Below are 16034 nucleotides of genomic sequence, written 5' to 3'. Positions count from 1 at the left end.
CTTTGGTTTTTTTATCCCATTAATAAGAGTAGGGAGAGCGTGTGTTTGTTCACTCTCATATACCCACTGTGTCACCCGGGGCCTGGCAGGGAGTAGGTGCCTGGTAAATACTCATTGAATGAATTCATAAATATAAGTAAGAGTATTGTTCTTTTCTGATTATGATCTGTATTTTACAGAAACTAGAAACTATAGAGAAACATAAAAGCATCTATAAAAATACCACACGGTGCTCAACGCTTAGAATTTTCATACGTGTGTACTTGTGTCTCATTCGTAAAGTCTGTAAAACTGACTCATTACATATGAGGTTTGTATTTGACTTTCAGTTAACATTATATTAACATTTCAATCTCGTTCAGTATTTTTCTAAAAGCTTGACTTTTCGTGGCTGAAAAGTAAGCCAGCGTGGATACAGCGCCATCTATTTACTCTCTCTCCTGTTTGCTGGACATTTAAGCTGTCACGGGCATCCTTGTAACTGGATCTCTGGTGATATCTTAGGGCCGTTCGTTAGGGACAAGTTTCTGGACGTGAACTCACGTGCTCCACGGCCGCGTGGCCTCCGTCGCTCTTGTTGGAAGCCACTGCTGTGTTGCTTCCCACAAGTTTGTGTCCATGTCTCCATTTACGAGTGGGGGTGCCTCTGCGCCTATGTCTTCAGTATTTTTATTTATAAATTTTTTTTTTGCCAATTTGATAGCTAAACAGGGTGTGTCATATTGTTTTGTCTTTATCTGACTACTTGTGAAAACAATACTCTTCATTTCTTTCTTTTAAAAAAATCTATTTCGTACTTTCCCTTCTGGGGTTCATATTCTTCGCTTTCTTGTGCCCTTGAGAAACTCCCCAGTTTGACTTGCTCCTGCCTGCTCGAGGGGTGATGGAGACTTGACGGCACAAGTCCCGCTGGCGGCAGGCAGAGTGGAGGAGCCGGGGATGCAGGGGACAGAAACAATCATGCTGCATTGCTGGCCGTGAAGAGGCTCCGGAGCTGCGGGACAGGGTGGGGGCCGGCCATGGACCCTCTTGTGGCCGAAATAAATATAGTGCCCTCAGGTGGCCACTGATCATGCTTGTTGATGGGCCTAATATCACCAACGAAGTTCCCTCATAATCTGTAATTCACCAGCTTTAACCGTACATTGATGTCGTCCACGCCAGGCTCTGGCTCAGAGTGTGGAACGCAGGCCCCGTGGTCTGGCGATTTATGCTGCCCGTGAGAGCCAGCTTGTCCATGATCCTTCTCCAGACTGCACCCAACAGCCTTCACATTCCCCGACACAGGGTCCACACGCGGCGCCCCCGAGCTGCTCTGTCACCGGCGTGAGCTCTGCCAGGCGGATGCTGGACGAGGCCGCAAGGTTGCTGGTGCGTTTCTGGAAGGTCTCGCTGCCCACCGACGGCCAGTGCACGCTCCACTGCGAACAGGTGGGTGGCGGCACGCGCACGCAGGGGCTCCAGGGGCCGCCGGGCCTGGGCCCCGCCGCCGCCGTGTCCAGCCCAGCGCCGGGCCCGCAGCGGTTGTGCCTCCATTGGGGGAACGCGGAGGGTGGCAGGGAAGCCTCCGTGGTTGTTGAGCGACACCGCACTGGCTGCTGCAGGCCTGTTCTTCCTGGGTCCCCTGGTGCCCTGCAAACTCGGCCTACAGCCGGGACCCGACCCCGGCCCCACGCTGAGCACGTCTGTTTTGGGAGGACCCAGTCCACATTGCACACATGAGGAAACGGCGGCTCAGGCAGTGAGGCGTGCGCTCACGGATGCAGAGCCGGGCTGGAAGCACCAGTGTGGAATCCCAAGGCAGGCTTGTATTTGATAAGCTTTTAAGTCCCAGGTTGTCCTCATGGACTAGCTCGTTCCGTTCTGTTCAAGATCTCTTTCATTTCTGATGCCTTTTCTCTGGATTGTCTTGATTGCTTTTGATAGCTTTCAGCATCATATTTTAGTGGGCTTTGTAAATCTATTTTAACTACTTAGAAACTAGTTGTGCCTTTTTTTTTTTTAAGCCAATGAAAATCATTTATTACAAAGCCACTGAAATTTCCCTTAAAAGCTGCACTTGGCAGTAACTTCAACGTGACTGAATTAAGAACAGTTGCTCCCACCCCATCCTCATTTGCATCTGCCCTGGCACAGCTCAGGAGCCAGGCAGAGCAGATGCTGTCCCTGGGTTTGTGTGTGTGAGTTCAGTTCGGTTCGGTCGCTCAATAGTGTCCCACTCTTTGCGACCCCATGAACCGCAGCACGCCAGGACTGCCTGTCCATCACCAACGCCCAGAGTTTACCCAAACCCATGTCCATCGAGTCGGTGATACCATCCAACCATCTCATCCTCTGTTGTCCCCTTCTTGTCAATCTTTCCCAGCATCAGGTCTTTTCAAATGAGTCAGTTCTTCGCATCAGGTGGCCAAAGTATTGGAGCCCCTTCTTGTCAATCTTTCCCAGCATCAGGGTCTTTTCAAATGAGTCAGTTCTTCGCATCAGGTGGCCAAAGTATTGGAGCTTCAGCTTCAGCATCAGTCCTTCCAATGAACACCCAGGACTGATCTCCTTCAGAATGGACTAGTTGGATCTCCTCACAGTCCAAGGGACTCTCAAGAGTCTTCTTTTAATATCATAGTTCAAAAGCATCCATTCTTTGGCACTCAGCTTTCTTTACGGTCCAACTCTCACATCCGTACATGACCACTGGAAAAACCATAGCCCTAACTAGACGGACCTTTGTTGGCAAAGTAATGTCTCTGCTTTTTAATAAGCTGTCTAGGTTGGTCATAACTTTCCTTCCAAGGAGGAAGCGTCTTTTAATTTCATGGCTGCAGTCACCACCTGCAGTGATTTTGGAGCCCAAGAAAATAAAATCAGCCACTGTTTCCTCATCTATTTGCCATGAAGTGATGGGACCGGATGCCATGATCTTCGTTTTCTGAATGTTGAGCTTTAAGCCAACTTTTTCACTCTCCTCTTTCACTTTCATCAAGAGGCTCTTTAGTTCTCTTCAGTTTCTGCCATAAGGGTGGTGTCATCTGCATATCTGAGGTTATTGACATTTCTCCTGGCAATCTTGATTCCAGCTTGTGCTTCCTCCAGCCCAGCATTTCTCATGATGTACTCTGCATATAAGTTAAATAAGCAGGGTGACAATATACAGCCTTGACGTACTCCTTTTCCTATTTGGAACCAGTCTGTTGTTCCATGTCCAGTTCTAACTGTTGCTTCCTGACCTGCATACAGATTTCTCAAGAGGCAGGTCAGGTGGTCTGGTATTCCCATCTCTTTCAGAATTTTCCAGTCTATTGTGATCCACATAGTCAAAGGCTTTGGCATAGTCAATAAAGCAGAAATAGATGGTTTTCTGGAACTCTCTTGCTTTTTCCATGATCCAGCGGATGTTGGCAATTTGATCTCTGGTTCCTCTGCCTTTTCTAAAACCAGCTTGAACATCTGGAATTTTACGGTTCATGTATTGCTGAAGCCTGGCTTGGAGAATTTTGAGTATTACTTTGCTAGCGTGTGAGATGAGTGCAGTTGTGCAGTAGTTTGAGCCTTCTTTGGCATTACTTTTCTTTGGGATTGGAATGAAAACTGACCTTTTCCAGTCCTGTGGCCACTGCTGAGTTTTCCAAATTTGCTGGCATATTGAGTGCAACACTTTTACAGCATCATCTTTCAGGATTTGAAATAGCTCAACTGGAATTCCATCACCTCCACTAGCTTTGTTCGTAGTGATGCTTTCTAAGGCCCACTTGACTTCACATTCCCGGATGTCTGGCTGTAGGTGAGTGATCACACCATCGTGATTATCTTGGTCGTGAAGATCTTTTTTGTACAGTTCTTCTGTGTATTCTTGCCACCTCTTCTTGGTATCTTCTCCTTCTGTTAGGTCCCTACCATTTCTGTCCTTTATTGAGCCCATCTTTGCATGAAGTGTTCCCTTGGTGTCTCTGATCATCTTGAAGAGATCTCTAGTCTTCCCCCATTCTGTTGTTTTCCTCTATTTCTTTGCACTGATCACTGAGGAAGGCTTTCTTATCTCTCCTTGCTGTTCTTTGTAATTATGCATTCAAATAGGTATATCTTTCCTTTTCTCCTTTGCTTTTCGCTTCTCTTCTTTTCACAGCTATTTTTAAGCCCTCCTCAGACAGCCATTTTGCTTTTTTGCATTTCTTTTTCTTGAGGATGATCTTGCTCCCTTCTCCTGTACAATGTCATGAACCTCCATCCATGGTTCATCAGGTACTCTGTCTGTCAGATCTGGGCCCTTAAATCTATTTCTCACTTCCACTGTATAAGGAATTTGATTTAGGTCATATCTGAATTATCTAGTGGTTTTCCCCACTTTCTTCAATTTAAGTCTGAATTTGGTAATAAGGAGTTCATGATCTGAGCCACAGTCAGCTCCCGGTCTTGTTTTTGCTGACTGTATAGAGCTTCTCCATCTTTGGCTGCAAAGAATATAATCCATCTGATTTCAGTGTGTGTGAGTACCATGTCATATTAGGTCCAGGCAAGTACCCACTCCGGTAATCAAAGAAGCCTCCCTGGAAGAAGCAGCCTTTCAGTTAAGGGAGAGTTCAAGCTGTCTCCTTGGTAGTCTGAGAGATATTCCCTCCTTTATGTAACCTGTAAATTTTTGGCCAAGTCCAGCAGGAAGGCAGAAGGGAAATGTGCATTCCACATTATCACCTATCTAGTTACCTTCTAACAGACCTCAGAGCTCCCAGCCATGCCAGGGAAGTAGCAGTGAAGCAGCTCTTGGTCGGAAGGTTCTGCTGGGCCTGTCCTTGGACGTCCCTCTTGGGATCCTGGGGAGGAACCTGGGTGCACCGGGCTCGGGGAAGTGCATGTCCCGTCATCATGCGAGGAAATCTGTGTGTGGAGTGGAGATGCATGTTGGAGAGGACCCCACTGAGCTCTAGCTCCACACTGGCCTTGCCTTTCCTCCTAACCCTCCAAGCTTGTTTCCATCTCAGGCCCAGAAAACAGAAGTGCTCCCTCCCTCCAGCTGGCTTTTTCTCACCTTAAGGCAATGGCACCCCACTCCAGTATTCTTGACTGGAAAATCCCAGGGACGGGGGAGCCTGGTGGGCTGCAGTCCATGGGGTCGCTAAGAGTCGGACACGACTGAGCGACTTCACTTTCACTTTTCACTTTCCTGCATTGGAGAAGGAAATAGCAACCCACTCCAGTGTTCTTGCCTGGAGAATCCCAGGGACGGGGGAGCCTGGTGGGCTGCCATCTCTGGGGTCGCACAGAGTCGGACACGATTGAAGCGACTCAGCAGCAGCAGGTCTCAGCTTAAATGTTACTTCAAGGTCAGAGAGGCTTCCGATCAGTTCGTCACAGCACCCTCTTCAGTTTCATGCTAACCTTTATCGTAGGTCACAGTTACACACTTGTTTAATGTCTGTGTCTCTGTTTCCCATGAGGGGCCATGTCTATTTTGTTCATATTTTTGAATGAATTGAATAATTTCCTCTTATCCTTCTAAGCCAGTGTTTGCTCACGTGATTTTTACAGCATGTGTCTAAGCTAAATATTTCACCCTTGATACAACGTTTTTGTCCTCAGTACAGAGTAATGTCGGTTAAATAGATGGAATGCAGTTCTTGTTTCTCTTCTGTGTGTGTGTGTGTGTGTATCCGTGTGTATAAACACAGATTTTTGGCACGTTGATCTCCCCGACTAGCAAATTAGTCTAGGGACTAGTCAGTGCTTGTGAGGGCTTGCACCTTATTTCCGAGGGTTCCTCAGGTAACTGATTATGCTCACTTTAGCATCACAGAATTTTAGAGCCAGAAAGAGGCCCTCGGAGATGCTCTGAGATGGCTGCTGGCGCACAGACCCTCGCGTAGTGCTGAACCGCCTCCAGCCACTTTTCTGTCCCTGCCTGGGTTTCGTGCAGCGCCTCTTTCTTGGTGTGAAATCCGTGTGAAGCAGATTCCAAGTTCCCACCAGCAGCTCCAGTGGTTTTTTTTTTTACTACCTGGTGTTTTCTCTGAGTGTCATTAAATTGCCTTTCACGTCTCCTACAGTCCCTAGGACTGCTCTGGAAAGTGTATATCACATGTATAAGTTTATCTAAGAAAGTTGTGGGGAGAGATACAAATATGTACACGTATTTGTTTATAAAAATATTTATAGGGTGGGAGGAATTGAAAGAGTAGCACTGAAACGTTGACATCACCATATGTAAACAGATAGCAGTGAGAAGTTGCTTGGTGACGGGAGCTCAGCCCGGTGCTCTGTGACAGCCTAGTGGGGTGGGGGGCCGGGGTGCAGAGAAGGAGGGGACATATGTATACTTATGGCTGAGTCACATTTTTGTGGCCGAAGCCAACACAATATTATAAGGCAATTATCCCCCAATTGAAAATAGTTTTTTTTTAAACATAAAAAATAAAAGACTATTCACTCTGGTCAACTAAATTGTCCGGGGGAATAGCCACCCAGACCATCTAGTTCCAGAGTTATTTTATGCTTTCAATCCCAGAATAGCCCTCCTCCCAGCAGGAAAATCACTCTCATTCTTGAAGTTTGATAAGAGATGCTGAAAACTAAAACATAATTTGTATGGACTAAAAAAATGTTTTTAAGAGAAAGGATAAACAGGAATAGAAGAGTTTACATATAGGGGTAGGAAGGAAGAGGATGGAGGAACAAGGATAGAAGGTAGATTTCTCTGAATTGATCTTGTTTCATAAATTTGACTTTGAAACTCTATAAATGCTTTATGTAATTATAAATAAAAATTAAAATGGGGGGGAAAGCAATTTTAAAATATTCAAGATAAAACAAACCAACTTTCCTGTACATAATTGAAGGCATAACCACTCAAAGAGGAAACATTTCACAAATTCCCTGGTGGTCCAGTGGTTTGGACTTGGAACTTCCACTTCAAGGGGCACAAATTCGATCCCTGGTCAGGGAACTAGATCAGGGATCATAGAGGCCACATGGCCAAACAGTGGTAACATTTCAATGACAAACACAGTGATTTGATTATATTTTCTTAGTGGAAATACTGAAAGAGCAGGAACAAACTGTCAAAAAATTTAAACTTTTTAGTAAATATATTGTTAATATTTATATTGATGTTTTGAAATTACTCTATTTTATCATAGGATAAAACAAATAACTTATGTTGAAATTTTTACTATCAGGGAAGAGAAATGCATATATATGAACTCCTGATGTATTTTCTATTTTAAAAATTTAGTAGTTTTATTTACTTTTAAAAGACTCTGAAAATGTCCAAGCCAGTACCAGGGGGCACCCCTGGCGCCAAACTGGTTTCTAATTACTTTTTATTTTCCTAAAGGCAGTTAGAACTCCTTGGTGAAATGGCTTGATTCCAGGTCTGGGGCAGGATTTGTACAACATGAGCTTAGACCCTCTTTTCATCCTAAGAAAACAGGGAGAGGAGAGAGAGCGAAAGTTGCAGATGGTGCAGCGGTTCTCGGATCACGGCCCCTGGACAGGCAGCACCAACACTGTCTGGGCACTGGTTGGAAAGGCAGATTTTCAGGCCTCACCCAAGACCTACTGAATCACAAAGTCTGGGGGTGGCCCCAGTGATCTGTCTTTACGAGGCTTCTTGTTAACTCTGAGAGCCGCTGGATTAAAAGAAACTGGAGATATAACAGTCAGATACAAAACATGAAGTTTATTTGGATGCTGAATCAAGTCAGTTGTTTTAAAAAAATAATAAAAATTATGATGCAATCAGGAACATATCTACCAACATCTGTTTGGTGATACTAAGCAGTCATGCTCATTGTTTTAGATGTGATAATGACATTGTGGTTTTTTTAAAAAGAATCTTTTTCTTCTAGAGCTGTATACTGAAATATTTTGGGGTGAAACATGATTGGGTTCTAGGATTGATTTTTTAAAAATAATTTTAGACTGAGGACGGGCAGGGTATAGATGAAACGAGTCTGGCCGTTCGTTGATCGCTGTAGCTGCTGCAGCTGGATGGGCATCTAGTGGTTCATTCTCCTGTTCTTTCTACTTCTGTAAATGTTTTGAGATTTTTCATTTTAAAAAAGAATAACAACCAACGGGGAAAAAAAAAACAAAACAGTTAGAGAAGTCAGGCAGCACACTCGTTAAGTCTCAGCTCTGATCTCAGCGCTGTGGCCCGGAGAAGAGTGGCTCTGTTGCCGTCCTGCTGGGGGTCAGGGACTCTGCTGTACAGTAGCATCGCGTCTTATCCCTTCCGGGAGCCTCCAGAGGGTTAAGGATTATTAGTCCTGTTTTTCAGAAGGAAGAACTGAAGGGAATCCCTGGTGGTCAGTGGTAAAGAATCCGCATGCAATGCAGGACATGCAGGTTCGATCCCTGGGTTGGGAAGATCCCCTGGAAGAGATGGCAGCCCACTCCAGTGTTCTTGCCTGGAAAATCCTCTGGACAGAGGAACCTGGTGGGCCACAGTCCATGAGGTTGCAAGAGTCGGTCACGACTGAGCGACTAAATCACCACGAGAACTGAAACTCGCTTGCTCCATCATCTTAGCATCTGGAAGCGATGGAGCTCTGGAGCCCTGCTGCTTTCACCCTGGCGTCTTCATCCTGTGAAAATGAAGATTTTTAGTTCAGAGAGACAGCAGACACTTGTATATAATGCCTTGTCTTCAGTGCTGGATAGAATTCAGGGCGTTCAGGGTGTTTTGAGAGTGCAGGTGAACCCACCGGTTGGCATATGGTCTCACAGCACCTACTTTGAGCCAGTCGCTAGGGAGTCAGAGGGAAGAATTGAGTTCTGCCCTCAGGGAGCTTATAGTGTACGTGGGGAAGTGAACAAGTAATGACCTGTTACAATCCGCCATGAAGTGGGAAATGTTAGGGAAAGCCCTGGACACGATGGGCACCCAGAGGAGCAGTAAGCAGCTGAGGCTGTGGTGGGGAAGCTTCTCAAGAGGGCTTCCTGGAGAAGGTGCTGTCTAAGCTGACTTGAGAAGGAGAGGTAAGGTTGGGCAGGCAAGTAACCGTCCTCCCTGTCTTCAGGGAGCCTCTCCTCTGAGTCTCTGTCCTCTGCCGTGTGACAGGAGGGTCAGGCATCATCCTGTTTACAGATGTGGACCCAGGGCTCCGAGTGGAGAATGACCTTGTCCCAGAATGTGTGGCCTGCGAAGCCGCGGTCAGAGCAGAAGTCTCCAGGCTCTCAGCTTGAGGAGGAATCAAAGAAAACCTCGTGTTTTAATTAAGATCTGTTTTGGAAGCACTGTCGAAGTCCTTGTAGCTGACACGATTGGTTAATCTTAAAAGTAGGTTAAAGCAGGGAATCAAAAAATGATACATACCTTAAACATCTCAGTTTAACTTAAAAACAGTGCAGTGTACATTCATTTACCATTCTTTTGATGTCGGGCCAGGGCCTTTTCTTTGAGTATGGGTCTGCTGATTGAAGTTCCCCGTCTCCTTTCTTTCATAAACTACATCCATAATGTATGTCTGTCACTTCCAATTTCTGTTTCTTGAAGATGAAGAAAAAACTTAGGTACTTGGAAGCAATTTGAATGTAGAATTCTCCTAGACCGTGTTCCTCCCACATCTTTTAGAGTTGACTCACCCACAGCTAATTTGGCAGAAATGTGGGTTTTTTTAGTGACTTGCCTTTATCAGGTCTTCTCTGAAACATATGCAGGTTTTCTTTCAACCGGTTCTGTCTTTTCATACACATATTTCATAAGCTTACTTAAAAATTAAATCACATAACTGATTATAAGAGCCTAAACAAGTTTGGGGACAAACTAAAGCGATTCTCCGTAAGTCGGCAGCAGAGGTGTTTCAGTGGAGCACAGGGTGGCCGGTGCCAGGCATCTTACAGTCCTGGTGTTTTATGAGGAAGGGAGCGCGCTTCACCCCACGCACCAGTTCAGTGGAGGCTAGGCAGGAGGGCTGCTCCGTGCGTGCGTGCTAAGCCTCTTAAGTCGTGTCCAACTCTTTGCGATCCCTTGGACTGTAGCCCACCAGGCCCCTCTGTCCGTGGGATTCTCCAGGCAAGAATACTGGAGTGGGTTGCCTTGCCTGCCTCCAGAGGATCTTCCCGACCCAGGGATCGAACCCTGGCCTCATCATGCCTCCCGCATTGCAGGCGGGCTCTTCACCTCTAGTGCCATCAGGGAGGCCCGAGAGAGCCCCACGGGGCACGTTTCACTCCAGGCCCGGGAGCTGTGGGCTTGTCACCATCTACTCTCGCCCCGTCTCTGAAAAAAATCAAAGCAGGCTCTCCGAACAGATCATAGTCCCCCTAATAATATCTTTATATCCTCTTTGTAAGATGTAAGCATTAAAAATAAGCCAGCATTATAGTTTTTTGGGGAAAAACTCAATTCAGATAAATTAAAAAAATGAAAAACAAAATATTCCAAATCCCATCTCTCAGAAATGGAACACTGTAAACATTTTCCTGATGTCTCTGTTGTCACATGGTTTAGACATCTTGATATACACGCCTATGGATAGAGATATATGCATTCAATTTTGTGAAACCGGCGTGCCCTGGCACACAGGAGCTGTTCTGGGCTCTTTTGTCACTAATTACCATCATCTCTCAATGTCAGTAAATGAAGTCCTACAACATCATTTTTAATAGCTGCGAAATTGCTCCGTTGTATATAAGTACCATAATTAAGTTACCTAAATCCCTATCGAAACAAACCAGGTTGTTTATTTCGTCCTGCCGTGAGCAGTGCTGAGGTGAACATCCTGGAGCCAAGGCATCTTCTCGGGGCTGCACCGCCCCTCCTCGGGGGTGTATGTCCAAGCATAGACTCACTGGTCGGAGGGTTAAGCACATCCTAACACCCGCTGCGTCTCGGGGGCCTGGGTGCACCCTGGGCTGCCCCGGTTCACAGCTCCGCCAGCGGTCCTGAGGCCGCTGTGCTTGCCTCCATCTGGCCGGCAGCATGTGGCTTCTAGCTTTTACTCAAATACCTTTGTTTGGAAAGTTGAGTGCTTTTTATATGGTTTTGCAGTTCTTCCTATATGATCTGACGTTTCTGTTCTTTGTTCTTTTTTTTTTTCTAAATCCCCTCCTCTTTAGATGGGAGAACTGAAGGCAGAGATCAGCAAACTCCACAAAAAACTGTTTGAACAAGAAAAGAAGTTGCATAACACCCTGAAGCTGTTGCAACTGAGCAAGAACCAGGAGAAGGTCATCTTTGACCAGTGTGAGTGGCGGTGGGGTGGTTGCCATGTCTGGGCCCTACCTCTGGGTGGACTAAACCTGGCCCTGGGTTGTCCTGACGCCTCCTGCATTTGGGTTTCCTTACATCCTTCACCCGGGGTCCTCCAAGAGCCCCTGGATGGCACAGCCCCCGCTGGACCGTGGGCTGGTGGCCCGTCAACATCCTTAACTTACAAGGGGCCTTGTGGGCCAGACCCAGGCAGAAGCATCAATGACCACAGGGTCCCTCGTGTGTTAGGTCCCCGTGGCTGAGCACAGAACGGCTGGGAGGTGGGGATACCTCTTTGGGGGCTGTACAGGGCCGTGGAGGGGCGAGGATGGTGTTGAAAGCTAGTAGGGAGGTAGCCCTTGCAGACTAGCAGATGTGTGTGGGGCTCTGGCCTAGGACATCAAGTCCCTTGTTGAGAAGAGGGGCGCTAGGAGGGGGGTCCGCGTGGGGGCAGTGCCACCGAGGTTGTGTCTGCGGTGGCGGCGGGCCGTTTGGCTGGGTCAGGTGCCTGCAGCTGTGAGGAAGAGGGCGCGCACTTTGTGCAGCCCTGAGTCCAGGGAACACGGGTTCACGGCGCCAGCAGAGCCGTGTGGCTGTTGCCCCAGGCAGTCCCAGGCACAGGAAGTGAACCCTGCCTCCAGGAGAGCAGGTTCCGGAAGTGGGTTCAGATGGCTGAGTCACCGTGGCGGACCCAGGGCCCAGAACCCAGCGCCGAGTCCTGGGTTGCGGAGCCGTGGCTCAGATCGCCCCTTTCCTGTAAGACCGGGAATAAATGACTTTAGCTCTCCAAGCTGTAGAGTCCTCACCTCTAACCGGAGACGGTAATTCCAGGGGACTCAGACTGGCTGCATGAGCCTGGGTTCTCATCACAACTTCATAAAGAAGTGCCCCTGTTTTCTCCTCTGTAAGGGATGGGAGTGATGTCTCAGCTCTGTTGTACGTCTTCCTGGGACAGAACAGATGCTCCATGAGTGTTAGTCCTTTGCCTCCTTTATTCCACGAGGTCAGACTGAGCTCTGTGCATGGAGGTGGTGGCAAACCATCAGCCTCCGATGCGCCGTAGCGTCTGCCCCGCTAGGACAGCGTCACCGTCTCCGTATTTCTCCCCATGTCCCGACCTGGGGTCCGTCTCAGCTGCGGGGAGGGCCTGCCCAAGGTCATACAGCGAGCGGGCGGCTTGGCCACGCTTGTGAGTCCCCCCAGGACCCCAGGCCCGCCGGCCTCTCCCAGGGCTGCTCCAGCTCTCAGGGACTAGGTGGAAGTTGGGGAAATGTCCCCACCTCTCCCTTCTCCGCTTGGGTCAAGGTGGACACGCCAGCTCTGCTCAGAATCTGCCGGGAAAGGAGGGGACAGACAGAGTGACTGCAAGAGCCTCCCGTGTGGCCTGGGGCTGCCCACTCCACACCCCGCCTCTAGTGGGCAGGAGCCCCTGGGGGTGCTCTCTGAAGTCGCAGCTGACAGACTGCCTGTCGCCGCTGGACGCCACTCAGGCTGGGGTCTTCAGGGGAAGGGGTCCGGTGCCGTCAGGCAGACCTGGGCTCTAGGCATGCCTCTGCCTGGGGCCAGCCCTTCCCCACTCTGCCCCTCGGGCTTCTCATCTCAGTGGGGGCTTCTTGCTCGGAGGGTGGGCGGTGCTGTTCAGATGCGGGGGCCCCTTCAGACTTGGGCCAGGTGAGACGTGACTCGTTTGATACTTTTAGTGCCACGATACTTACTCTTCTCTGGGTCCCAGGCCCCTTGGCGAATCTCAGGAGAGGTGCTCTCTCTCCCCAGAAAGATGCACACAGCTGTGTACACACAGATTTGCACATGGTTTCCGGGGATTTAGGACGCCCGGAAGCATGACCCTGGACCCAAGTTAAGAACTTCTGCCCTGCGGCATGGGGCTGTGGTGTCACGGGTGGCAGCGGGCACCTCTGAGATTCACTGCGCCCAGTTAAAAACAAGGCCACGGCATCTGTGCCCGCCCCGTGTCACAGAGTGCGTGCAGACTCCGTTACCTCCAGATGGAAGCTTTTGTGAGGCAACAGATAAGTATTTTCTCGAGGCCACCGCATGGCACCTCTTCGGAATAAGCCAGCATGGAGTTGGTCTCAGCCTCACTGGCCAAGGACCCAGTCCAGAAGCCTGTGTGTCCTCCCCGGGGGGTAGATGGAGTCCCTGGCCATCTGGGAGGCCCGTTGAGGGCGTGTCCTGATCCGGCGCGTCTCCGTCAGTGGTGGCCTTCCCCCTTCTCCTGGCGTCTGGGGGACAGACAGGGGCTGCGGGGAGAAGCTGTCTTCCTTTACAGCTGTGCCCCGAGGTGGGCCCTCCACCTGCCCGTGGGTTCCCATGCGCTGGGCCTCTGCCCGCAGCCACGGAGCCCAGGGAGCTGCGAGGTGGTCCCGCCCCAGCCGCTCCTCCAGGTGGAGTATGCTGCCGGCACAGAGAGCCGCCCCGTGTCCATCCGTCCATCCTCCCTGTGGTCAGGCGCCCACCCCGGGACTGCACTGCCCTCCCGCCTGGCCCTGGCCTGCACAGCTGCGTTTTCTTGGAGCGGGCACTCCCCATTCCCAGAGTGGCTTCTCCGGGGGATGAGGGCTCCAAGATGGGCGCAGGCCTCTCCCCTCCCCGCACCGCAGCCCAGCCCACAGAGGTGGGCTCGGGGGTCCCCCTGGCCCTGCCGGGCCTCAGTTTTATCTGTAATGTGGTGTCGCATGCCCTGCCTTCTGGTGTCACAGAGCTGGTGGCTTAGACTTGAGGAGGGGTCTCTGGCCCACCCTCTCTGACGGGTTACTTGGTCCTGGGTGTGTGATGAGGTAGACACCTCTGGGTCTGGATGCTGCGGGGCCGTCCGCAGGCCTGAGCCACTCGCGGCTGGAGGCCTCCTCCCTGCCCGTGGCTGGTGCGCCGTCTCGCGGGGCATCCGTGTCTGATGGCCCCGTTCTTTCCTCGAGGCCTCCTCCCTGCCCGTGGCTGGTGCGCCGTCTCGCGGGGCATCCGTGTCTGATCGCCCTGTTCTTTCCTCTCTCCTCAGTGGTCGTGACACACGAGGTCCTTCGGAAGGCCAGAGGGAACCTGGAGGTAATGTCGCTTTGAGGCCGTCGTGCGGAGGACGGGCGTGGGGTGGGGCTGGCAGTGGCTTCCTTTTCAAAGATGAAGGTGGACCGGGCACCTGTTCTCCGCCAGCTGTGTTTTTCTGCCAGCAGTGCGTGGAAAGTTTGGTTCTGTCATGCCTCGTTTTTGATGGTGGCTCTAGTTATTGGTGCTGTTTTTTAACCGGTGAGAAATGCAGCAAACGGTGCCTGACACATAGTGGGCATTTGATAAATATTCCATTATCACCTAGTTCTATAAATATTTACTGATCAAACAGCATGTCTCTGAAAGTAGTTTCAGAACTACTCACCTTTAACCCTGTCAGGGATCGTACTCCAGAAACCCTCCATGTGACCTAAAATTCTCATTTTTCTCCCCCCTCCCTTCTCCTAGCTCAGGCCTGGGAGTGCCCACCCTGGAACGTCCAGTCCCAGCCGACCAGGCTCCTGAGGAGAACTTTGAGCCAATAAAGCTTGGGGTTCCCGCTGAGCTTGTCCTGCCTCTCTGTCACGGGTGGAGCTCCTGCTTTGGAGGGGAGAGGGGTTGTCTGGTCTCTTCCAATGCCCACCCACCATCTATCTCCTTTTCTCGCTGGCGTCCAGCGGTCCTTCAGAAACCCACCCCACCCTGGGCCTGCAGAGCGACGCTCCATTGCTCCGTCCAGCGCTCACCCCGAGGCCTCCGTGGGGGTGGGGACTCTGGGGTGGTCCAGGCCGCTCGTGTGGCCGCAGGACAGCTGAGCGACCAGCCCAGGTCCTCTGCGCCCTCCTGTCCTTCCAGACCCCGAACTGGGCCCTCCACCGCTACCCCATCAGCTCCCGAGACGACGGTGGTGGAGGCGACGGGATTGCATCCACTGGAGGCCTGGGGCTCAGGGAGGCAGAAGCCTGGGCTACAAGTAGGCCTGGGCCCCCACCTCTGCTTCTCACCAAGGGATGGGCAGGTCGGTGGTCAGGAAGGACTGTCTCTGCTTGGCTTCCTGTCATCTGAGCACTCATCTTAAGAAATACTTGCGCACAAGTACCTGAGTCCGTCCCAGTGCAGGAAAACTGAGATTTAGTCGTAATGTGGCAGCTCCTTTTTCTAGAAGTCTCACAGCCGAGTTCCTCAAAGGAAGCTCCAAACAGCCCACAGGAGGGCTAGGCACCACAGTGTGGAAGGAAAAGGAGTCCTGGTTCTAGACCTGAGTGGTACGCTTTTGTCCTCAGTCAATACACCTGTAAAATGGGAATTGCCCTTCTTTAGCCCAGACCTGGTCACGCAGGTGATCCTGTGCTGTTTGGAAGCCACCGAACAGCGAGAGCCTTTCCAAAAACCAGTGTCTCACAGTGGCGGTTCTCAAGCAAGTTACGGAAGCCCTGCTTTAAGGTTCCGTGGTGACGTGCACAAAAGCGGGCGTGTTGGTGGGAATGGGGGCGGGGGCGGGGATGGGCGTGTTGGTGGGGATGGGGGCGGGGAGGCGGGTGGAGGCAGGAATGGGGGCGGGCGTGTGGTACAGTGGTCAGGACTCGGGCTAGGATCGGGCGCAAGCCTCGGATTCATATAGAAACACAGGGCAACAGTCAGTGCCTGCTTTATCGCTAGTTCTGAGTATGTGGCCTGGCACGTGGATGGTGCTCAGCCTGTGGGAGCTTTCTGGAAAGTCCGTGAGTGGAGGTCGTGGTCCGTCCCTGACCCATTGGGTGGCACACACTGGGCACCTGAGAGCAGGGGCCTCTGGGAGCCCAGCTGGCCATTGGCTTCAGTCGTCTACAGCTTCTCAGGAGCACAGTAATCC

The 16034-nt window shown here is 50.4% G+C and overlaps 1 protein-coding gene across 11 annotated transcripts in view; it reads left to right on the top strand.

Moving 5' to 3' along the window:
- CDK5RAP2 (CDK5 regulatory subunit associated protein 2) overlaps positions 1–14746 on the top strand; it is a 181408-nt gene extending 166662 nt beyond the window's left edge. For 9 of the 11 annotated variants that reach the window (XM_055579484.1, XM_055579478.1, XM_055579480.1 and 6 more), the window contains 4 exons: positions 1288–1431; positions 11047–11173; positions 14196–14242; positions 14656–14746. In XM_055579484.1, the coding sequence (XP_055435459.1) occupies positions 1288–1431; positions 11047–11173; positions 14196–14242; positions 14656–14727 (390 nt within the window). In that variant the 3' untranslated portion in view covers positions 14728–14746. Of the gene's footprint in view, positions 1–1287; positions 1432–11046; positions 11174–14195; positions 14243–14650 lie in introns of all 11 variants that reach the window. The other 2 variants (XM_055579479.1, XM_055579483.1) reach the window with 2 other exon arrangements.
- The last annotated feature ends 1288 nt before the right edge of the window (positions 14747–16034 follow it).

This window comes from Bubalus kerabau, chromosome 4 (genome assembly GCF_029407905.1).
Source record: "Bubalus kerabau isolate K-KA32 ecotype Philippines breed swamp buffalo chromosome 4, PCC_UOA_SB_1v2, whole genome shotgun sequence".
Lineage (NCBI taxonomy): Eukaryota > Metazoa > Chordata > Mammalia > Artiodactyla > Bovidae > Bubalus > Bubalus kerabau.
Note: the sequence above shows the minus strand (reverse complement) of the source record. Positions and strands in the feature narration are given on the sequence as shown.